Source organism: Mobula birostris, chromosome 5 (genome assembly GCF_030028105.1).
Source record: "Mobula birostris isolate sMobBir1 chromosome 5, sMobBir1.hap1, whole genome shotgun sequence".
Taxonomy (NCBI): domain Eukaryota; kingdom Metazoa; phylum Chordata; class Chondrichthyes; order Myliobatiformes; family Myliobatidae; genus Mobula; species Mobula birostris.
In genome coordinates, this window is record NC_092374.1 from 188,211,821 (window position 1) to 188,235,864 (window position 24,044).

At 46.8% G+C, this 24,044-nt stretch overlaps 1 protein-coding gene across 4 annotated transcripts in view; it reads right to left on the minus strand.

Moving 5' to 3' along the window:
* The window catches only part of LOC140198142 (uncharacterized), a 188,439-nt gene that overhangs the window by 65,568 nt on the left and 98,827 nt on the right, over positions 1-24,044 (minus strand). For 3 of the 4 annotated variants that reach the window (XR_011886108.1, XM_072259106.1, XM_072259108.1), the window contains exons 9-10: positions 11,473-11,574; positions 10,654-10,758 (exon numbers count right to left, since the gene is read on the minus strand). Coding sequence is in view for 3 of the 4 variants with exons in the window: in XM_072259106.1 (XP_072115207.1) it covers positions 10,654-10,758; positions 11,473-11,574 (207 nt within the window). In the remaining variant the exon portion in view is untranslated. The remainder of the gene's footprint in view (positions 1-10,653; positions 10,759-11,472; positions 11,575-24,044) is intronic. The other variant, XM_072259107.1, reaches the window with a different exon arrangement.

A 24,044-nucleotide genomic window follows, 5' to 3' on the forward strand; every position in this document is an offset into this window, starting at 1 on the left:
TTTCAATGATGTCACACAGGAACTGAAATATTCAGCCAACCCCTGTGAGCAGGGGGCAGAGTGAACTCCTCCACGTGAGAAACAGAACCTGTAACCTCACAGCATCTGTTACCAGTCTCTGGCCCAGACCATGAAGTACTTTAAGTGCAGTCACTGTTGGAGGGAATGAGACTCAGTTTGTACTGAGTAAGGCTGAACAAACAGTCATGTAAAAGCTGGCAACGTTTTTCCGATACTGGGGAGAAATCCTTTGTTCTTTTGGAAATAACACCGAAGGATCATTTACACCTTCCTGAAGAAGGCAGATGGGACTCTGGTTTAATGTCTCATCCAAAAGTGGAGATCTCTCATTGTGCAACACTTCAACAACACTGGTTCTGAGAATGCGGGTGATGCTGGTAAAGCCACAGATATTCCCTGTCCGTTTATCCTGACAGGGGGATGGTGAGCCTCCCACTGGAATCTCTGTTGTTCTCATGATGATGCTGGTTGTTGGTCTATTGTTTAAGAGGGGCAGCAAGGACAAGCCAGGGAACTACAGCCTGATCAGCCTGACATCAGTGGTGGGGAAGTTACTGGAGGGAATTCTGAGCAATGGGATCGACCAGGATTTCATTAGACAAAATCTGATTTGGAGGAGACATCATAGCTTCATGTACAGGAAGTCATGGTTGATGAGTCGTTCAGAGTTTTTTTTTTTGAAGAACTAACCAAAAGGTAGATAGGACAATGAATGTTATCTATTTTGACATGATCCTGACATGAATCCAGGGCATTCCAGGGGGTTTCAAAATTGGCTCCGAGGTAGAAAATTGTTTTCCATTATAGAAGCTGGTGACTAGTGGTGTGATGCAGGTATCAGTGTAGGGACTCTTGTTATTTGATATTTTTATCAGTGATTTGGATGCAAAAATGCAAGGCTTGATCAATAAGTTTGCATATTACACAAAATTAGGTGTTGTCATTGATAGTGAGGGCAGCTATTGTGGGTTGCAGGGGGATTTTAGACCATTTAGGGAAGAGGGCTGAGGAGTGTCAAATGGATTTCAAATCTAATGGAACCTTCTCCCAATCAAGAGAACTTGAGAAAATTAATACTGATCATAAATTATAACTCTAGTTTGTTCTTTTAGACCCCAGGATGAAGTCCATCTTGACCAGGGACTCGGCAGATGGAAGCTCTGACAATGTGCTCAGTACCTCTTCCCTGGTGATCGTAATGTATCCAGTTTACTGCCCCACATGGTTCTCCCTCAGATAATGGTTCATTATTAAAATGCTGATCTGTTCTTTCAGAACCCTCTGACTTTACATTTCTCCTCCCCATCTCTCTCAGTCTGCAAGTTTTCTGTATTTCTGCATCCCTTTCCTCCTGTCCACCTGAGACAACCTGATCTTCATCACTTTGTGCTTTGAGCTGTCTTGACCCTTATCTTGAATTTACCCCCACTAAAGCTCTCTATCCCTCCCTAATCCATTAAGCTCTTCTTAAATACACAACTCCCTGACCAAACCTGGGGTCATCTGCCCTTTTCCTGATTCCTGTCTCTCAGTGACAGACTTCATTTGGTAATTAGTCTGTGAATCAGCAGAGAACATTTACACTACAAACACCAGTAGTTACTGGGACTATTCTTGGATAACTATAGTCTGTGTGGTTAAATTATTCTCAAAGTGAACTCAGCCAGGACTTGCAAAAGTTAGGCCATGAAGAAGGAATGCAATATTTTGAAATTTGAATGGTTTATAACTTGAGGAGGAAGAGGGAGAAGGTGGTGTTCCCTTGCATTAATTGATTGGAAGGTGTCATTGAAATCAGAATCAGTTTTATTATCACTGACATTGATGTGAAATTTGTTAACTTAGCAGCAGCAATTCAATGCAATACATGAAATAGAAGAAAATAAATAATAATAAATAAATCTTATTCAGTATACTTCATACGGTATACCTATATTGAATGGATTAAATTAGTGCAAAAAAAAAACAAATGCAATACTCCTTGTCTGCGGGGGTTTGGTTCCGGGACCCCCCGCGGATACCAAAAAATGTGGATGCTCAAGTCCCTTAAATAATATGGTGTAGTATTTGCATATAACCTACACACATCGTCCCGTACATTTTAAATCATCTCTAGATTACTTATAATACCTGATACAATGTAATTGCTATGTTCATAGCTGTTATACTGGATTGTTCGGGGAATAATTTGGTTTTTGAGCTCTTCTGGGAACGCTGATGCTGCCTCGGCATCAGCCGATCCCGATCCTCCCGTGATCTGTAAGTTCTTGAGGCTGTAGTGCTTTACATAGCAAGCCAGCCATCCCTTACTCCTGCTCTCCTCAACCCCGTCAGAGTAGAGCTCATAGAGACTAAGTGCCTTTTCACGTATGATTTTGCCATCAATGGCGATATGCTTCTGTGACATGTCCTCTAGCCACACACTTACTGCTTTCTCAGACTTTGCAAGCACTTTATCACAAACCAGAGAGGCCATTTTTGCCATTGTAGGGGTAGCACTAACACTTCCATGAATTTCAGCTTCTTTCTGCTTTATGGTGCGAATGCTCGATTCATTCTTACTGACCTTACGGCCCACTTCAGCAAGTGACATACCACTTTTCAAAAGATCTAAGATTTCTACTTTCTCGGCGAGAGATAGCACCTTACGCTCCCTCTAAGCCCTTGAGGAATTGCTTTGACCACTTAATTGCATTTTAGGAGCCATTTTTTCACAGAAACAAAGTCGCGACAGAACAAGACGCAAGGCGAACAATGCTCAAACAACGAGTGCTGGAGAGAGAACTTCCGGGTTTTCCGGATCCACGGTTGGTTGAATCCATGCATGCGGACCCCACGGATAAGGAGGGCCGACTGTATATTAAAAATAAAGTGAGGTAGTGTCCAAGGGTTCAATGTCCTTTTAGGAATCGGATGGCAGAGGGAAAGAAGCTGTTCCTGAATTGCTGAGTGTGTGCCTTCAGGCTTCTGTACCTCCTACCTGATGGTAGCAGTGAGAAAAGGGCAGGCCCTGGGTGCTGGGGTCCTTAATAACGGATGCTGCCTTTCTGAGACACCGCTCCCTAAAGATGTCCTGGGTACTTTGTAGGCTAGTAACCAAGATGTAGCTGTATAAATTTACAATCCTCTGCAGCTTCTTTCAGTACTGTGCGGTAGCCCCTCCATACCAGACGGTGATGCAGCCTGTCAGAATGTTCTCCACGGTACATCTATAGAAGTTTTTGAGTCTATTTGTTCACATACCAAATCTCTTCAAACTCCTAATGAAGTATTGCCACTGTCTTGCCTTCTTTATAACTGCATCGATATGTTGGGACCGCATTAGATCCTCAGAGATCTTGATACCCAGGAACTTGAAGCTGCTCACTCTCTCCACTTCTGATCCCTCTATAAGGATTAGTATGTGTTCCTTCGTCTTACTCTTCCGAAAGTCCACAATCAACTCTCTCGTCTTACTGACATTGACTGCCAGGCTGTTGCTGCAGCACAACTCTACTAGTTGGCATATCTCACTCCTGTACACCCACTCATCGCCACCTGAGATTCTACCAACAATGGTTGTATCATTATCAAATTTATAGATGGTATTTGAGCTATGCCTAGCCACACAGTCATGGGTATATAGAGAGTAGAGCAGTGGGCTAAGCACACATCCCCGAGGTGCACCAGTGTTGATCGTCAGCGAGGAAGAGATGTTATCACCAATCCGCACAGATTGTGGTCTTCCTGTTAGGAAGTCGAGGATCCAATTGCAGATGTTGGTACAGAGGCCCAGGTTCTGCAACTTCTCAGTCAGGATTATGGGAATGATGGTATTAAATGCTGAGCTATAGTCGATGAACAGCATCCAGACATAGGTGTTAGTGTTGTCTCGGTGGTCTAAAGCCGTGTGAAGAGCCATTGAGGTTGCATCTGCTGTTGACCTATTGTGGCAATAGGAACATTGCAATGGGTCCGGGTCCTTGCTGAGGTGGGAGTTCAGTCGAGTCATGACCAACCTCTCAAAGTATTTCATCACTGTAGATGTGAGTGCTACCGGGCAATAGTCATTAAGGCAGTTCAGGTTATTCTTCTAAGGCACTGGTATAATTGTTGCCTTTCTGAAGCAAATGGGAACTTCTGCCCATAGCAGTGAGAGATTGAAAATGTCCTTGAATACTGCCGCCAGTTGGTTGGCACAGGTTTACAGAGCCTTACCAGTTACTCCATCGGGAACTTCCAACTTGCAAAGGTTTAAACTTGCTTTAAAGACAGCCTAACATCAACCTCTGAGACAGATCACAGGGTCACCAGGTGCAGCAGGGATCTTTACAGCTGTAGTTGTGTTCTCTCTTTCAAAGCAGGCATAGAAGGCGTTGAGTTCATCTGGTAGTGAAGCATTGCTGCCATTCATACTGAAGCATCTTCAATAACTCCAAAGACTGAGAAATGCCAAAAGGCTTTTATTAGCTGTAAAACAGGACCTCTATGATGAGTGCCTGCCCCCAGACTGACGGGGAGGAGCAAGGCGAACCCTTTATACAGGAATCTGTGGGAGGAGCCACAGAGGCTGTCAGCAGAGGGCGTTTTTTAGACAGTTAACCCCATCACAACATATATACATGGTTTACCACATTCACCCCTCCTTTTTAAAAAAAAGTCCCGCAGGGTGAAGTGACTGACAATATTTAAAACAAATATATTTACAGCTCTAGTCTATCAGGCGGTCGAGTCCGTCGCTGTGATCTACGTAGCACTGGTGGTGATTGCATCGGCGACGGTGGTTGTGCTGGCTCCGGCCTGACTTGAGGTGCCAGCACGTTAGGCGCTGTTAATCCCTCATGTGTGTGCGTCGCGCCCGGTATGGGAGTGTTGTGTGGTGTCTGTGTAGGGTTTGGAGTGCACGGTGTCTAGTGGGTACATATATCGGTGGGTACGGGGTCAATAGTCACCACGGAGTGTTCAGGGTAGGGGCCTGGTGCTCCTGCGGGCGCCAGGTCGCGGATGGAGACCGTGTCCTCCCGCCCATCAGGTAAAACCACATAGGCATACTGGGGGTTCGAATGAAGTAAGTGAACCCTCTCGACTATCGGGGAGTATTTATTGCTTCTCGCATGTTTCTGGAGCAGCACTGGCCCCAGGGACGTCAGCCAAATTGGTAGGGTGGTCCCAGTGGTCGACTTTCTGGGAAATGAAAAGAGCCGCTCATGAGGGGTGGCATTGGTGGCTGTGCATAACAGGGAGCGGATGGAGTAGAGTGCCTCGGGAAGGACCTCCTGCCAGCGGGAGACCGGCAGTCCCTTTGACCTGAGGGCTAAGAGTGTGGCTTTCCACACTGTGCCATTCTCCTTCTCCACCTGTCCATTCCCCCGGGGATTATAGCTTGTCGTCCTACCAGTTGCAATTCCCCTAGCCAGCAGGTATTGGCGCAGCTTGTCACTCATAAACGAGGACCCTCTGTCACTGTGGATATAGCATGGGTATCCGAACAGAGTGAAGAGCTTGCGCAGGGCTTTTATAGCTGACATGGTAGTGGTATCGGGGCAGGGGATGGTGAAGGGGAACCGCGAGTGCTCGTCGATAACGTTAAGAAAGTACACATTGCGGTCGGTGGAGGGAAGGGGGCCCTTAAAGTCAACACTCAGTCGTTCAAAGGGGTGGGTGGCCTTGATGAGTGGAGCATTTTCGGGTCGGTAGAAGTGCGGTTTGCACTCTGCGCAGACTTGGCAGTCCCTGGTCATCGTCCTGATCTCCTCAAGGGAGTAAGGCAGGTTCCGGGCTTTCATGAAGTGGAAAAGCCGGGTGACAAAGATCTACATGTAGGGCGTATAGCCGGTCGATCTGCGCGCTGGCGCACGTTCCCTGGGATAGGGCATCGGAGGGCTCGTTGAGCTTCCCAGGCCTGTACATGATGTCATAGTTGTAGGTGGAGAGTTCGATTCTCCACCTCAGAATTTTATCGTTTTTGATTTTGCCCCGCTGTTGGTTATTAAACATGAATGCGACTGAGCGCTGGTCAGTTAGCAGGGTAAACTTTTTGCCGGCAAGATAGTGCCTCCAGTGCCTAATAGCTTCCACTATGGCCTGCGCCTATTTCTCCACCGCGGAGTGCTTAAGTTCAGGGCCTTGAAGGGTACGGGAGAAGAACGCCACTGGTCTTCCTGCCTGGTTGAGGTTAGCAGCCAGTGCAAAGTCGGAGGCGTCACTCTCCAGTTGGAAGGGGATGGACTCATCCACCACATGCATTGCTGCTTTGGCAATGTCCCCTTTTATGCGGCTGAAGGCCGCGCAGGCTTCGGCTGAGAGGGAGAATGTGGTGGACTTGACCAGGGGGCGGGCCTTGTTTGCGTATTTAGAGACCCATTGGGCGTAATATGAAAAGAAGCCCAGGCACCTTTTGAGGGCTCTGAGAGTATTGGGAAGAGGGAGTTCCAACAGGGGGTGCATACGGTCGGGGTCAGGGCCAATGACTCTGTTCTCCACGACACATCCAAGGATAGCAAGTCGGGTGGTTCCGAACACACACTTGTCCTTGGTATAGGTGAGATTGAAAGCTTTGGCCGCTTGGAGAAATTTTTGGAAGTTGTTGTCATGATCCTGTCAGTCGTGACCGCAGATGGTGATGTTATCCAGATATGGGAACGTGGCCTTCAGTTGGCACTGGTCCACCATCCGGTCCATCACCCTCTGGAAGACAGATACACCATTCGTGACACTGAAGGGGACGCACAGGAATTGATAAAGCCTGCCGTCCGCCTCGAAGGCGGTGTAAGAGTGGTCCTCCCGGCGGATGGGGAGCTGATGGTAAGCGGATGTTAGGTCTATGGTCGAGTACACCTCGTATTGTGCTATCTGATTGACCATATCCACGATGCAGGGTAGAGGGTACGCGTCGAGCTGCGTAAACCTATTGATGGTCTGGCTATAGTCCACGACCATCCTATTCTTCTGCCCGTTCCGAACAACGACCACCTGCGCCCTCCAAGGACTTGTGCTTGCCTCAATGACCCCCTCCCTGAGCAGCCGCTGCACCTCCGACTTAATGAAAGCTCTGTCCCCCGCGCTGTACCTCCTGCTTTTAGTTGCCACAGGTTTACAGTCGGGGGTCAGGTTGGCGAACAGCGGTGGGGGAGGGATCCTGAGGGTGGAGAGGCTGCAAGTGGCATCAGTAGTACGGCAGTTGGCATGATGTTGGGTGGGATGTGCGGGTCGGTGTGTGTGTGTGGTCAGTAGCGGGGTATGTGACGTATCTCTACAAAACTGGGGATTTACCGCAGTGATTGCTGGGAGAGGCCCATCATACTTCATTGTCACGCTTTTCAGGTGGCTCTGGAAGTTGAGCCCCAATAGCACAGGGGCACACAGTTGAGGCATAACCAGTGATGTAAAGTCTCGATATTCAGTGCCCTGTACCACCAGCATCGCTACGCAACCCCCCCGGATGTCTGTTGTATGTGACCCGGAAGCCATGGTGACCCTCTGGCTTACCGGCCGTATCACGAGTCCGCAATGCTGCACCGTGGCCGGGTGGATAAAACTCTCCGTGGTGCCTGTATCAAACAGGCATCTTGTCCTGTGCCCCTCCACCAGGATGTCCATCATTGACCTGGCGAGCTGGTGGGGAGCGCTTTGGTCGAGGGTCACAGAAGCCAGGTTTGGGTCGCTGTCTTGGTTCAGCGCGGTGCGGTGCCCCATGAGCACCCGTTGGTCGTAGGCGGTGGGAGGTGGTGCTGACCAAGATGGCCGCTCCCATGTCTCGCACGTGGTGGCGGCATGCAGGGAAGATGGCAGCAGGGCAGAAGGTGACCCCCATGTTTCGCACGCGGCGCTGCTCGATCCCGCTCGCGGTTTGGACCTACACACCTTCGCGAAGTGGCCCTTCTTTCCACAGCTGGAGCAGGTAGCATCTCGGGCCAGGCAGCGTTTCTGGGGGTGCTTCTCCAGTCCGCAGAAGTAGCACTTTGCGGACTCACTACTGGCAGCAGCCAAGGTCGATTCGCTGGCAGGTTGCGGGGACTTGCGACTGGCGGCAGCCAAGGTCGATTTGCCAGGGGCTTGCGGGGTCTGCGGGGCCCACAAGCTCATCGGGGGATCGCGTGCCTGGAGGGCCTCAGAGTTATGCAGAGCGGCCTCGAGTATGTCGGCCACTTTGATCGCTGAACCTAAGGTAAGATCAGCTTTTTCTAACAGCCGCTGGCGCACATACACTGACCTGGTCCCCGTGACGAAGGCGTCTCACTAGGAGGTCTACATGCTCCGCCGCGTCAGCTCCTCGCAATTGCAGGCCCGCACGAGCATCTGTAACGCCTGGACGAACTCAGCACTCGATTCCCCGGAGCATTGTTGCCGAGTGGCTAAGCGGTGCCGAGCATAGACGCTGTTTATCGGCCACAGGTATTGGTTCTTGAGGGCACTCAGAGCGCCGTCGTAGCTCGGCTGGTCTCTGATCAGCGAATAGACCTGTGGACTGACCCTGGAGAGTAGAACTCTGCGCTTTGCTACGGGGTCGGTCACTTTAATCTCCTCTAGGTACGCTTCGAAGCAGGCCAGCCAGAGTTCGAAAGCATTTCCAGCTTCTGGTGTCTGCGGATCGAGATCTAATTTTTCCGGTCTCAGAGTGTGTTCCATGCTTTAAAGTATACAGCTAATAAAATTGAAGCACCTTCAATGACTCCAAAGACTGAGAAATACCAAAAGGCTTTTATTAGCTGTAAAACAGGACCTCCATGATGAGTACCTGCCCCCGGACTGAGGGAGAGGAGCAAGGCGAATCCTTTATACAGGAATCTGTGGGAGGAGCCACAGAGGCTGTCAGCAGAGGGCGTGTCCAGGCAGTTAATCCCGTCACAACATATATACATGGTTTACCACACATACTATTGGGTTTCACTTTGTAGGAAGTAATATCTTGCAAACCTTGCCAGAGACGTCATGCATCCAATGTCCCTTCCAACCTCGTTCGAAATTGTCTCTTCACCCTTGAAATAACCCTCCGCAAATCATACCTGGTTTTCTGGTACAGGTCTGGATCGCCAGTCTTGAATGCCACAGATCTAGTCTTCAGCAGACAACGTACTTCCTGGTTCATCCACGGCTTTTGGTTTGAGAATGTGCAGGAAGTCTCTGTACGAACACACTCATCCACACGGGTTTTAATGAAGTTGCTAACAACTGCAGCTTACTCATCCAGGTTCAAAGATGAATCCCTGAATACAGTCCAGTCCACCGATTCAAAGCAGTCCTGTAGGCACTCCTGTGCTTCTCTTGTCCGTACCTTCTTGGTCCTCACTGCTGGTGCTGCAGTCTTCAGCCTCTGCCTGTACTCAGGGAGTAGAAGTACAGCCAGGTGATCAGACTTCCCGAAGTGAGGGCGTGGAATAGCATGGTAGGCATTCTTGATGGTGGTGTAACAATGGTCCAGTGTGTTGTTTCCTCTGGTATTGCAGGTGATCTGTTGATGGTAATTGCTTAGTGATTTTTTCAGACTGGTCTGGTTAAAATCTCCCAAAACAATGGTGAAGGCATTAGGATGAGCTGTTTTGTGCATGTTGATCCCATTGCTCAGATCATCTAAAGACTGACTGACATTGGCCTGAGGTGGAATGTATACTGCTACCAAAATGATTCTGGAGATGATCTGTGGTAGGTAAAAAGGACGACACTTAACTGCTGGATATTCCAGGTCTGATGAGCAGAACTGGGACAGCACTGATACATTTGTGCACCAAGAGGAGTTGATCATGAGGCATACTCCTCCACCTCTGCTTTTCAGAGTCTCTATAGATCTATCCTGATGGTGTATAGCAAACCTGTCAATCTGAATCGCTGCATCCAGTACAGAAGGGGTTAACCAGGATTCCATGAAACAAAGGACACACGTGGTCCTAATGTCCCTCTGATTCAGCACCCTGGCTCTGAGATCATCAATTTTGTTCACCAGAGACTGCAGGTTCACCAGCAAGATCATCAGTATCGAGAGTTTAAAACCCTGTTTTCTTAAAAGCACTTGTAACCCCGATCTACAGCCACGCTTCCTCTGTGGGTGCTTCCATCCACAATCAGAGTTGTTTCTGTCAATTTTAAGCAGCGATAGTTAGTTTAAATGCATTAAGACATCTTTGTTGACTGTACTGACCTTGGAAGTAGTTGTGCTTTTTAGCTGTATCAGTCTGAAATGAGAATATTTAATTAAATATCCAAGCAAGATTATTAACAGCCTGAAGGACAGGCCTTCCCACACCCAACTGTATCAAGGATGAGAAAGGCCCCAAACACTCACTCACTCACCTCACCATCATTGGGAGCCTTGACACCAACCTGATATAATGCTGAAATTTGACAACACCATGCATCAAACACCAGTGAGCTGAGACATGTTACTCTCAAGACTACTTTTTCTAAAGACCCTCTGGAGTCAGATCAGAGGTGACTCCAGAATCATTCCAACTGTGGTGACACTGTAAATCAGAATTTCATACCTGGGAAAAAGGTCAGACAATTTCATCCCACAGGACACAGGATTCCAGAGGGGTTGATGGAGGTGAGGATTATTCAGTTTCTTTTCTTTTCTATCTTTTTATTAAAATGAGTCTAAAATTACTTGGAGATGTGACTGGAGTTGATACACAAGTGTGAAAATACAATGACAGATACCTGCGCCCAATAACACTTTAATGGACCGACACATCCAAATTGAAATGAATGCAATTGGCAGTACGATTGACAAGACGATACTGACAATTCCCGTGGTGGAAAGGCCTGTAATTAAAAACAAATTCAAATGAGTAAACCTGTAACAATTCATCAGGTAAATGACCATAACAACTGCCTATTGATGCAAAGAACCAAACTATTCCACTTATCTCCACAGGGCAGGAAACGTAACAACCTCTGGCCAGGCTTGCGAACTTTGTCTACGTGACTGAACCAACTGACTCTGCCTGGCCTCCGATGTGGGATGACAACATGCTGACCTGTTATTCCAGACCTGAATTATTCCCTGCAGTCTAATCTATCCTGGTCTCTTGCTGTCAATATTCTGCACTGGCTGCATCTTCTGGTGTACCAATGGCCACACCTTGAGGAGTGCACTACACTGCAGCCAGCCATCCCACACGGTCCATGGTTTGACTCTCCTGACATCCACAACAATTCCACTGGAAAGTCACTGAATCACCCAAATTCCATCACTCAGTGCGGTTTACCTCTGTGCCCTCCAGTGATTTATCTGACCTGCATGTGTTCAACTGACCTGTGCTGTGTTTCTGGTGGTTCTGAACTGTTGATGTTTGGCCATTACTGTCTGACCCTCCAGCAGCTTTCCCTGCACCCAGTTGTGGGGCTGAGGACTGCAGCTGCTGGTGGTTCTGATAAAGCATCTTACAATGTACTGACTGAGATACTCAATGCATTCCAACCACCCTGCAGAGCACTGAGTTCATCATTTTCATATGAGTTTATTTGACCACATACCAAAAATCGTAGCGTTGACGATCCAGGCAACGATGAAACAATTGATGAGGACAGTATCACAGACGGCTTTCAATATCCTCCAAATTCTGATCATCTGAGAACCTTTTCAAAAATAATAAGAAATTTATAACATTTGATATCCAAACAATATGAATGATTTAACACATGCATCAATGGACAAATGTCCCAGGTAACAGAGCCTGACTCAGGGTTGTTTCGATTGGTGATGTTATTGCATGTCCTAAACATCAAGCAATCCAAACAACTCTGAAATGGATCAGATGTCAGAGCTTTGGATTGAAGGAGGTTCAGGAGTTCACTCACCACTGCAGCAAATGGGGAGCTCAGAGAGACACAAAACACAGTTTGTGGCTGCTACCAGGATTTGTTTTACATTTGATAACTTAGATAAACCCTCAGCCACTGACTGTGCATGTGGAAACAGATACACTGCAGCTTCCCTCTGGACATGTCCAGCAGATAAGGCAACAGCCCACTGTCGATATTCTCTGCTGTATTCCCTCATGATCTCAAGGGCTGAGACTGACATCAAGTTGCCAGTGTTAACAAAAACCAACCCCAGCTGTAACACTGACGTTACACTGTTTGACTGTGAATCCTGTCTGATGCCGAGGACTGGAACAGCTGCTCACAGCATCAGGCAGTGGCTTATTCCAACATTGAAACTAAACAGCTCAAGGGTACAGGCTGAACTGTCCAAATGCTGGGATATTTAATACAGATAAGGGGAGAGGTTGTCCAGGACATCCAGTGGTGAGCAGTGCACAAGATCCAAGGACACCTCTCTTGTAGTGGTTTTTGTTCATTTCCAATTGCTCTCAAGAAAGGTGGGGCGGTGGGGAGCTGGTTTCTTATTTTGCTCCCACCACCTAAATTCTCACCTTCTTCAGACCCCACATGACTGAAAAAGAATTTCTCTCAATTTCCTCACAAGTGCTCTTTCACATTCCCAAGCTTATCACCCACATCTCAGGAATTACTGAGGTGTTGAATCAAACCCTCTTCATATCACCAGATCCCTTTTCCCCATTATAACTACAACTCATTCACCTGAGACACTGCCCATGGGCTTCCATTACTAAACACTCAGGATTAACAGACCTGAACACCCTGTCTGATAAACTGGTTTAACTAATCACAAAAAGATTAAGCTCTTGCCCACTGAACTGCTTGAAGATGAACTAGAATCCAAAGTTGTCCCCCAGGTCATCAATTTGATGTTTTTCAATAATATGAACCAAACTGTGAATGCTTGTGTAAAAATAAAACAAGCTGTATCAGGGCTCAACCTGAAATATTGACAACCCCTTTACCTCAGACAAGAGAAATGTTACACAAGCCCAAGTGCAGAACACGGAAGGCATTATTGCCATAGCGAGTTTCCAGGAGAGTCTTTTCCCGAAGTGTTGGATTTGGAGAGAATCCAGGAGTGATACTGGACTTAGAACTGACAGTCCTAAGAACCATGAAACAAGGTTACTCACACCAGAGTCAACCAACAGACTGGCAGCTCCTTGTTGTGATCACAGGGTCTTTATCCTGCATTTTCTGATGGAAAGCAGTTGTGTGTAGTTAGTGGAACCTGGGAACGATTAGAAATTAAACGAGGGGATAGAGGCCCATTTCCTGAGGTAAATAGCTCGGTGGGGGATTGCCAGAAGGACCATGACTGTACCCCTCCCTCAACGGGAGCCTCCAGGCGATCCTCCAGGCCTGTCTGGATGGTCCCGATGAAAGTCTTGGATGAGGGAAGGGTCTCGGATGAAGAAGCGGGGGATCCAGGAACGCTCTTCTGGACCGTACCCTTTCCAGTCTACCAGGTGTTGGAAACCCCTACCCTGACTGCGCACATCCAGTAGTCATTGGACGGTGTATGCTGGATGGTTGTCGATGATACGGGCAGGTGGGGGAGTCTCAGCCGGGGGACACAAGGGGCTGACGGAAACTGGCTTTAACTGGGAACATGAAAAGTCGGGTGGATGCACATAGATCTTGGCAGTTTTACATTGACTGCTGCGGGATTGATAACACTTTCAACCTTGAATGGTCCCAGGAAGCCAGGTGCAAGTTTCCTCTGCTCGTTCTTGAGCGGGATATCCTTGCATGAAAGTCACACCATCGGCCCAGGTTGATACTCCTGCGCCAGAGTCCGGTGTCGGTCAGCTGTCTTTTTATTGCGATTTGCTGATCTAAGTAGGGCATGTTTGTCTCCTCCCAAATCTTAAGGCGCTGATCGATATGGTCCTGAACCGACAGTACCACAATCTCCTCTTCATGCGCCGGGAACAGCGGGGGTTGGTAGTCCATGGAGCACTCGAAGGGAGACCTCCCAATGGCAGAGCTCACCAGAGAGTTGTGGGTGTACTCAACCCACGGGAGGTGGTCGCTCCAGGTCGACGGGTTGTTTGCTGTTACACAATTTAGCATCGCCTCCAAGTCCTGGTTGACCCGTTCCGTCTGCCCGTTCGTCTGGGGGTGGAAGCCAGATGACAGGCTGACCAATGCACCTAAAGCTTGACAGAATGCCTTCCATACCTGCGAGACAAACTGGGGACCTCGATCGGAGACGATATCCGCGGGGATTCCGTGGAGGCGGAAGACGTGACGGACGAGAAGATCTGCGGTTTCTTGAGAGGAAGGGAGTTTAGGGAGGGCTACGAAGTGCACCGCCTTGGAGAAGTGAGGACAGTGGTGTTTCCGCTGGAAGGGGGTAGACTGGTGACGAAGTCTAGGGCGATGTGCGACCAGGGACAGGTAGAGGATGAAGTAAACCCGCAGGTGGCCGATGAGAGGCTTTTCCCTGGGCACAGATGGAGCATGCCAAGACACAGGAACGGGTGTCCGCCTCCATGGACGGCCACCAAAAGTGTTTCTTCAGGAGCGCTAGGGTCTGATCACTCCCGGGGTGGCAGGCGAACCGAGATGTGTACCCCCACTGGAGAAGCTGAGACCTGACAGAAACAGGCACATATAGGCGATCACCAGGTCCATTGCCTGGGTCGGGGTCGTCCAATCGGGCTTCTTTTACCTTGGACTCGATCTCCCAAGTGAGGGTTGCAACCACGCAGGATGGTGGGAGGATAGTCCCTGGGCTGGAAGTGTCCGCCTTGGAGTCGTATTGGTGGGAGAGCGCGTCCAGCTTCCCGTTCTTGGACCCTGGACGGTATGTGAGGGAAAACTTGAACCATCCAAAAAATAATGCCCAACGGGTCTGGCAAGAGTTCAAACGTTCGGCGGTCTGAATATCCCCCAGGTTTTTATGATCAGTCCACACCACAAACAGTTGTTCTGCCCCCTCCTGCCAGTGCCTCCATTCTTCCGATGCTAGTTTGACGGCCAGCAGTTCCCGATTCCCCACGTCGTAATTCCGCTCGGCGGGGGACCGTCGGCAAGAATAGAAGGCGCAGGGGTGAAGCTTTTCATCTGAACTTGATCGTTGGGACAGGACCACTCCTATCCCGGAGTCAGAGGCATCCACCTCAACAATGAATTGACGGGCTGGGTCCGGATGGACCAGGATGGGAGCGGTGGTGAAACGCCTCTTCAGGTCGGTGAACACCGAGTCAGCTTCGGAGTCCCAGCAGAAGCAGGTAGTAGGCAAGGAAAGCCGGGTAAGGGGGGCTGCCACTCAACTGTAGTCTCTGATAAATCGGCGGTAGAAGTTTGCAAACCCCAGGAATCGTTGAAGTTGTTTGTGGGTCGTGGGCCTAGGCCATTCTTCCACTGCCCGGATCTTCTCGGGGTCTGCTCTCACCCGCCCGCTCTCAATGATATAACCCAGGAAGCTGACCGAAGGATCGTGGAACTCACATTTCTCCGCCTTCACAAATAACTGGTTTTCCCACAGTCTCTGGAGGACTTGACGGACATGGTGAACGTGTTCTTGGGGGGTGCTAGAAAATATCAGGATATCATCGAGGTAAACAAATACGAACCCATTAATAAAATCCCTCAGTATGTCACTGATTAGGGCTTGAAAAATGGCGTGAGCATTGGTGAGGCCAAACGGCATGACCAAATATTCGAAGTGGCCCAGAGGTGTATTAAAGGCAGTCTTCCACTCGTCCCCCTCCCTCACCCTGACTAGATGGTAGACGTTACGAAGGTCCAGCTTTGAGCAGATGGTGGCTCCATGCAGTGGTTCAAAAGCCAAACTAATGAGGGGTAGAGGGTACTTATTCTTAATTGTTCTACTGTTTTGGCCTCTGTAATCAATGCAAGAACGAAGCAGCACGTCCCTTTTTCTACAAAGAAGAAACCATCGCCTACCAGGGAAGATGAAGGTCTGATAATGCGCGCCACGAGGGACTCGCTAATATACTTCTTCATGGCCTCTCCCGCTGGTCGGGATAGGTTAAAAAGGCAACTGGTAGGGGCGCTAGTGTGCATGCGTATGGATTAGACGTGTCTGGTCAGTGCTCCTCTCCGAGGCCTCGATAAAGTTACTATTATACCGGGTTTTATTCATTCATAGGCCAACAGTGTATGTCTAAACTAAGTGCCTGGAAAAGTTTGACAATGCCGAAGGCAAATAAACCGTCGACTGCCAAACTACCGAAGTTTGTGTTAACAATGGGTCAGTAAAGATCGTCTCCGTGTTTGAGATACAGCCGGATAAAACTTACGCCACGTGCAAGGAATTGGGTCAGGAGATTTCTGAGCCAGTTCTGCGCGGCATTAACAACCGCTTTGATGTTTCTGAGACCAAGTTTGAGGCGCTTGTGGCCTCCCAGGCTGATTTACAAGCCCGTGTGGCTAATCAAGAACTAACCACCAGTGACCTTGAAGCTCGCGTGCAAGAGCTTGAAGCTAAGTACTCAGAGCTAATGAGACAAAATAGCCAGCTTGAAGCTAAAGTGCATGACCTAGAGGCTCATCCCCAGAGACATAATATTAAGATTGTAGGGATACAAGAGGGCAAGGAGGATGAATTTGTTTCCAGACAGATTCTCAAGTTGCTCGGGGAACAGTATTTCCTGTATCTGGTTAAAGTCGATCGCGTGCATTGCTCTCTCCATCCGAAGCCGGCTGCCGGCGCTAAACCGCGCATCATCTTGGCACGTATCCATCACTTTCAAGTGAAAGAGCTGATCCTGCACCGCAGCAGACTACAACCCGTGGAGTACAAGGGAAATAAGGTCTTGATCTTCCCGGACTATACTAAAGAGGTGATGACTCAACGTTGTGCCTTTCGTGATGCACTGCAAACTCTGCGTGATGGAGGAATCAAGCACACCCTGCGGTATCCGGCTAGGCTGTATATTTATCATCAAGATGGAAGAGCGTATAAAGTATATGATGACCCGATAGAAGCAGCACAATTCTTGGAAAGGAATAATGCATGAAAAAGGGAGTAGATATATGGACACTGTTTATTCAGCTTATATTTGTGCCGGTTTCCATATTGGGATAAGGGGAGGGACTTGCTTGTTATATGGAGCTTTGCAATGCTATATGCCGCACTGGGATTTAATTGCAGAGAACGTTCTAAATATTTTTGTTATTATAAGGGTTATGAGTCGGTGTCATGAATGTTCAGTTTCAGGTGTGGACATTGGATAACTCTTCCCAGCCCTAATAGCATTTATTTAATGGTATTATATAGTTTGTGTTATAAATTTTCTTGGAGAGGGGGTTTGTGATAATTGTGTAATGCTAGTTACCTGCCCAGCAGCTCCTTTTGGGATGGAAATGGGGAACTATGTGTCTGGTTCAGGGAGACACGAAGTTGGGGCGGGTTAGGGTGTGTGTTGTTTTTGTTTATGGCTCAGACATGTTTTTTTGGTGTATGTTGTGTTCTTATGAGGCTGCCAGTTATTTTGCATTGTTTACTGTGTTAGTGCTCAATTCTATTAATCTCTTTTTTATTCTCATATGCAGAGGCCCTGCGTAGGAAGCAGCTGGGGGGGTAAAGATATTACGATAGTCTCGTGGAATGTTAAGGGCCTTGGTCATGTTGTTAAGAGGGATAAAGTTCTTAGACAACTCAAATCTCTATCTGCAGATGTGATTCTTCTACAGGAAACCCGCATCAAAGTAACTGAGCAGCGCAGATTGAGGTCTAGCTGGATATCACAGGTTTACCAGTCACCATTTACTTCTCATGCCTGTGGTGTGGCTATCCTCTTTAGGAAAAATATTCCATTTCAACTCACTTCCATGACCACAGATCCTCTCGGCAGGTTTATTATGATCTCTGGCACCATTAATTCGTTTCCACTAACCTTCCTTAATATTTATGGTCCAAACACAGACGAGCCAAATTTTTTTAGGAAAGTTTTTGATTTACTTCCAGATGCCAGTAATTCAAATATAATAATCGGCGGTGACTTGAATTGCTACCTGAATCCATATTTAGATAGATTGTCCTCCCGCCTGCCCTCAAATATCATGTCAGTGCAGGTCCGAAATAATTTGATTAGATCTAGGAATTTAGTAGATATTTAGCGAGTTCAACATCCCAGCGACAAGGATTATTCTTATTATTCTCATGTTCACAAATCTTATAGTAGAATAGACTATTTTTTGGTTGATGCTCATTTAATATCTCATGTTACCAATACAAAATATCATAATAGATTAATTTCTGACCATAGCCCCTTCACAATGTCCCGAAATCTCTCCTTTTCCAAACGAATCTACTCCTGGCGTTTTAACTGCTCCCTACTCGCAGATAAGAAATTTATAGAATATATCACCACCAGATTAAAAGATTTTACAGAAATTAACGATAACAGCGAGGTGTCAGATTCCACACTCTGCGAGACATTAGAAGTTGTAATTCATGGGTATATAATTTCATATGAATCCGCTGCTAAAAGGGGGAGAGAAGGGCGATTATTAGAGATTGAGAATACTCTCCCAACCCTCGAAGCGACATACCAGGCTTCGAAATCCTCTGAAGATTATAATAAAATCATGAAGCTTAAATATGAGTACAATTGTATCTTGGGTAGTCAAATAAATAACCTCCTCTTAAAATTAAGACAAAAGCATTTCGAAATGGGTGACAAGCCTGAGGGGCTCCTGGTGTGGCAGCTCGGGGGACCCCAGGCCCTAAGGTCAATTCTTTGCATTAGATCGAGGGCGGGTACCCTGTTAACTAACCCCAGGGAGATAAATGACTGTTTTAAAGAATTTTACAGTGAACTCTACACCTCTAAATGCAATGCTACTCAATGACGTCTTTGATTCTCTGTAATGCCGAAACTTAGTGACGCTGCTAGGGAGGACTTAGATTCTGACTTCACATTGGAAGAAATAACTTCTGCCATTAAGTTCTGGTGATCGATCCCCGCGGGATGCGTCCACCAACCTCAAAGAGCTGACAACAACATACTGCATCGATGGAAACCTGGAAAGATGCACTATTTACCGAGGAAGCGTGGGAAAAGAGCTGGACTGCTGGCCAGATTGAAGCTGAGGGGCTTCAGGGTCCCTATGCCCACCATCCTACTAGCAAATGTGCAAGCCATAGAGAACAAGGTGGACGATCTTAAAGGGAGACTTACCTACTGCAGAAGATGAAGAACTGCTGTGTATTCTGTTTCACCGAGACCCAGCTCTCCCCTGCCACCCCCGACTGTGCCATCCGACCGGAGAGATTCTCGATCCATCAGATGGACCGCGCGGCGTCTTCGGGCAAGGTGAGGGGAGGTGGTGTCTGCCTACTGATCAACACTGCGTGGTGCTCGGGCACAGTGGCACTGACAAGCTCCTGCAGCCCGGACCTGGAACACCTGTCGGTGAAGTGTCGTCCCTACTATCTGCCACAGGAATTCACCTCGGTCATACTGACAGCGGTCTACATTCCCTCCGCAGGCGGACGTGGAGTGTGCTCTGAACATACTGCATGCGAACATCAGTGAACTTGAGACCAGGTATCCGGAGGCTTTGCTCATTACAGCCGAGGACTTTAACCAGGCCAACCTCAGAAAGGAACTGCCAAAGTGATAACAACATGTCTCCTGCCCGACTAGAGGCCAGAATATACTTGACCACTGCTATACAGCAGTCGAGGATGCCTACCATTCCGTCCCACGACCTCACTTCGAAAATCGGACCATCAGGCCGTACTCCTCCACCCCTCTTACAAACAGAAACTGAAGCGTGAGGTCACGGTGTCAAAAGTGGTGTTCCGTTGGACGGAGGAGACGGATGAGGTCCTCCGTGACTGCTTTGAATCGGTGGACTGGTTAGTATTCAAGGACTCGGCAGCTAACCTCGATGAGTATGCCTCAGCTGTCACGGACTTTATTTGGAAATGCACGGAAGGAATGTGTGTCTCGCAAGACGATCCAGGTATTCCCTAGACGGAAACCCTTGATGAATTATGAGGTCAAGGCCCTTTTAAAGGCTAGAGCTGCGGCTTTTAGGTCTGGGGATACCAGTCGCTACACAGAATCCAGGAATGAACTCCGGAAAGCCATTAAGGGCGCCAAGCCCAGGCTAACCAGAGACATGCCAATAGACTATGGCAGGGTCTAAGTGAGATCACTGGGCACAAAGAAAAGGCTGGGAATATCAATAACTGTGGCACTTCTCTTCCTGACGAACTTAACGTATTCTACGCAAGATTCGAACAGAAGAGGATCGTCCCGCTCCCTCCGAATGAACCGGACCTGGTGACATCGAGATTCATCGTCACCAAGGAGGGCGTTAGAAGGGCCTTCCTGAAGATAAATCCAGGGAAGGCGACAGGCCCAGATGACGTCCCGGGATGGGTTCTCCAGGACTGTCCAAGCGAGCTAGCTGGAGTGTTTGCTGACATCTTCAACTGCTCCTTGCTTCAGTCTAAGATTCCCTCGTGTTTTAAGAAGGCAACGATAATCCCAGTGCCGAAGAAGAGCAAGGTGGCATGCCTGAATGACCATCGACCTGTGGCTCTGACATCAATTGGTATGAAGTGCTTTGAGCGATTGGTTATGGCACACATCAACCACAGCCTAACGGTCAACCTTGACGCTTTGCAATTCGCCTACTGGATCAACAGGGCAACGGCAGATGCCACATCTCTGGCCCTACATTTCTCCTTAGAACACCTGGAGAAAAAAGACACATAGATAAGGCTCCTTTTCATTGACTACAGCTCTGCCTTTAATACCATCATTCCAAATAAACTGATTCCTAAGCTCCGGAACCTGGGCCTTAGCACTCAGATCTGCAGCTGGATCTTTAACTTCCTCACAGACAGGACCCAGGCTGTAAAAATAGGGGACAATCTCTCCTCTACAATCACTCTGAGCACCGGTGCCCCATAAGGCTGGGTACTCAGCCCCCTGCTGTACTCACTGTACACCCATGATTGTGTAGCCAAGTTTCCATCAAACTCAATATATAAGTTTGCTGATGACACAACAATTGTAGGCCGTATCTGGGGTAATGATGAGTTTGAGTACAGAGAGGAAATTAAGAACTTGGTGGCATGGTGCGAAGACAATAACCTATCCCTCAACATCAGCAAGACGAAGGAATTGGCTGTTGACTTCAGAAGGAGTAGCGGACCGCACGACCCAATTTACCTCGGTGGTGCATAAGTGGAACAGGTCAAAAGCTTTAAGTTCCTCGGGGTCAATATCACAAATGACCTGACTTGGTCCAACCAAGCAGAGTTCACTGCCAAGAAGGCCCACCAGTGCCTTTACTTCCTGAGAAAACTAAAGAAATTTGGCCTGTCCCCTAAAATCCTCACTAATTTTTATAGATGCGCCGTAGAAAGCATTCTTCTCCGGTGCATCACAACCTGGTATGGAAGTTGTCCTGTCCAAGACCGGAAGAAGCTGCAGAAGATCGTGAACACGGCACAGCACATCACACAAACCAATCTTCCGTCCTTGGACTCACTTTACACCGCACGCTGTCGAAGCAGTGCTGCCAGGATAATCAAGGACATGACCCACCCAGCCAATACACTTTTCGTCCCTCTTCCCTCCAGGAGAAGGCTCAGGAACTTGAAGACTCATACGGCCAGATTTGGGAACAGCTTCTTTCCAACTGTGATAAGACTGCTGAACGGATCCTGACCCAGATTTGGGCCGTATCCTCCAAATATCCAGACCGGCCTCTCGGCTTTTTCGCACTTCCTTACTTTCCATTTTTCTATTTTCTATTTATGATTTATAATTTAAATTTTTAATATTTACTATCGATTTATAATCCAGCAAGCAGGAAGCATAGAATCAAATATCGCTGTGATGATCGTATGTTCTAGTATCAATTGTTCTGTCCGGCAAGCTGCTGGGCCAGATGGATTTGGCTGTGAATTTTATAAGAAATTCTGTGACATCCTTGCCCCACTTCTCCTCAGAATGATATCTTGCTTTAAGAGAGATAAAGCCTTGCCTAGGACATTGTACGAGGCTAACATTTCCCTCATTTTAAAGAAAGGTAAAGAAGAAACAGACCCGGCCAGATATAGGGCCACTGCACTCCAGAATTCCGATAGAAAGATAATTACTAAAATGCTGGTTAACCAACTAAATAAGCATTTGTCATCTATCATTCATCCTGATCAGACAGGATTTGTCCTGGGTAGGTTCTCCTTTTCCAATGTCAGATGCCTCCTTAATACTATATATGCTGATCATGGGAAAGCTAGTGGAGCAGCAATTTTATCCCTTGATGCACAAAAGGCTTTTGACCAGATTGAGTGGCCTTACATGTTTGAGTCACTGTACAGATTTGTGTTCGGCGAGTCATTTGTATCTTGGGTAAAACTGATATCTGCCAGCCCCATGTGCTCTATCATAACTAATGGTGACAATTCAGCTCTGTTTCCCCTACACGGTTCAGTCCAGCAGGGGGCGCTCTCTCGCCGGCCCTTTGTGCCGTCGCGGCACAGCCCCTTGCCTTAAAGATAAGAAGTCACCCAAACATTCTGGGTTTGAAAGTGGGAGGTATTGAAACACTTATTAGTTTATATGCTGACGATGTGATACTCTTCCTACAAAACTCACAAAAGTCAGTCCCTCTTCTTCTAGATTTAATCACCTCTTTTGGCAGACTATCGGGATACTCAATCAATTGGACAAAAAGTGACTTTGCGCCCCTCTCTAATGACTACACGCGGGGTTTTTTGGAAAGTGTCCCGTTCAAAGTAGCTAAAGATCACTTTACTGAGGCTTGACAATCCCCAAAGATCCTAAATCAATATTCAAATTAAACTTGGCGCAGTTTATTTCAAAACTTAAACAGAATATAGAAAGTTGGAAAACCCTACCTCTGTCCATGATTGGTCATATAAATTCTTTTTTTTCCCTTTTTTTTCCAATTTTATTTTTATTTGGATAAGGAATTCACAAGTATCATGTACTTTTTTCACATGTGTAACCTTTTCCATTTTTTTCTATGTATAAAACTATAATTATTTATACATTCTTAAGTACACATTGAGATGATATAAAAAGAAATTAGACACTTAAATAGATAATTATGTACAATGGAAATTCTAATCTATTAGGCTAAGTAATGGTATTAATTGTTAAGAAAAATAGTAATAATAGTGGATTAGTAATAGTTTCCATATATCTCTTCTGGATCATTTCTTCTGGTCCAAAATGTTGTATGTAAGCCTATGTAACAACCATTTGTAGGTGTTTATATCCTAACTTGTTCATACTTGCTCCTGCCCCAAAACATAATTATCCAATCCCTATGTACTTATTTACATAATTTTATCATTTTTTATCCCTTACCCAAATCTTTTCCTTTACTTGTATTAATTCTCTATTTTCCAAAAGAAAACAAAAACAGTAAACATTTAGACCAGGGGTGCTTACGTTAGCAATATTACTGTGTTGATGAGAAGAACAGTATAAATCATTAGGAGAGTCATCTAAAGTCTGCTCGCATTGGGGTTATATATTCAATCCATTTATTCCAGATTTGATAAAATTTTTCTTTTTGAATTCTCAGTGAGTAAGTCAACTTTTCCATTTCAAATATTTCCAAGATAATTTCGTGCTAATCTTCTAATGTAGGTGATATTGGATTTAGCCACTTTCTAGTGATTGATTTCTTACTTGCCGCGAAAAGAGCCTGCAGCAACTTTATATCTTCCTTCTGTTCAAGAAACAATACATGCCCCAAATAGAGCGTCTCAATGGTCATATAAATTCAATTAAAATGGTTTCCCTTTCCAGATTTCTAAATCTTTGTCAAAATCTCCACATTTTTCTTACATCAGCTTTCTTTAAAGAATTGGACTCCATAATATTGTCTTATATCTGGAATTATAAGAATCACAGGATTTCAAAAATTCATTTACAAAAGCCCAAGTCTGAAACAGGACTGGGATTACCTGTATTTAGACACTATTATTGGGCTGTCAATGCTAGGGCTTTAATGTTTTGGCAACGGGGGGCTCCGGATAACCTAGCCCCTGGGGCTCCCTTGTGGCTATGTATGAACTCTAACTCTGTTGTCAATTCCTCCTTGCCAGCCATGCTGTTCTCCAAGTTAGAGAGGCCTGGGACTTCAAAAAGTTTGAATATTGTTTTGAAAAATTCCATCGGAATTCCAAATCAGATTAGGAGCGTTCTGAATTTACAAGA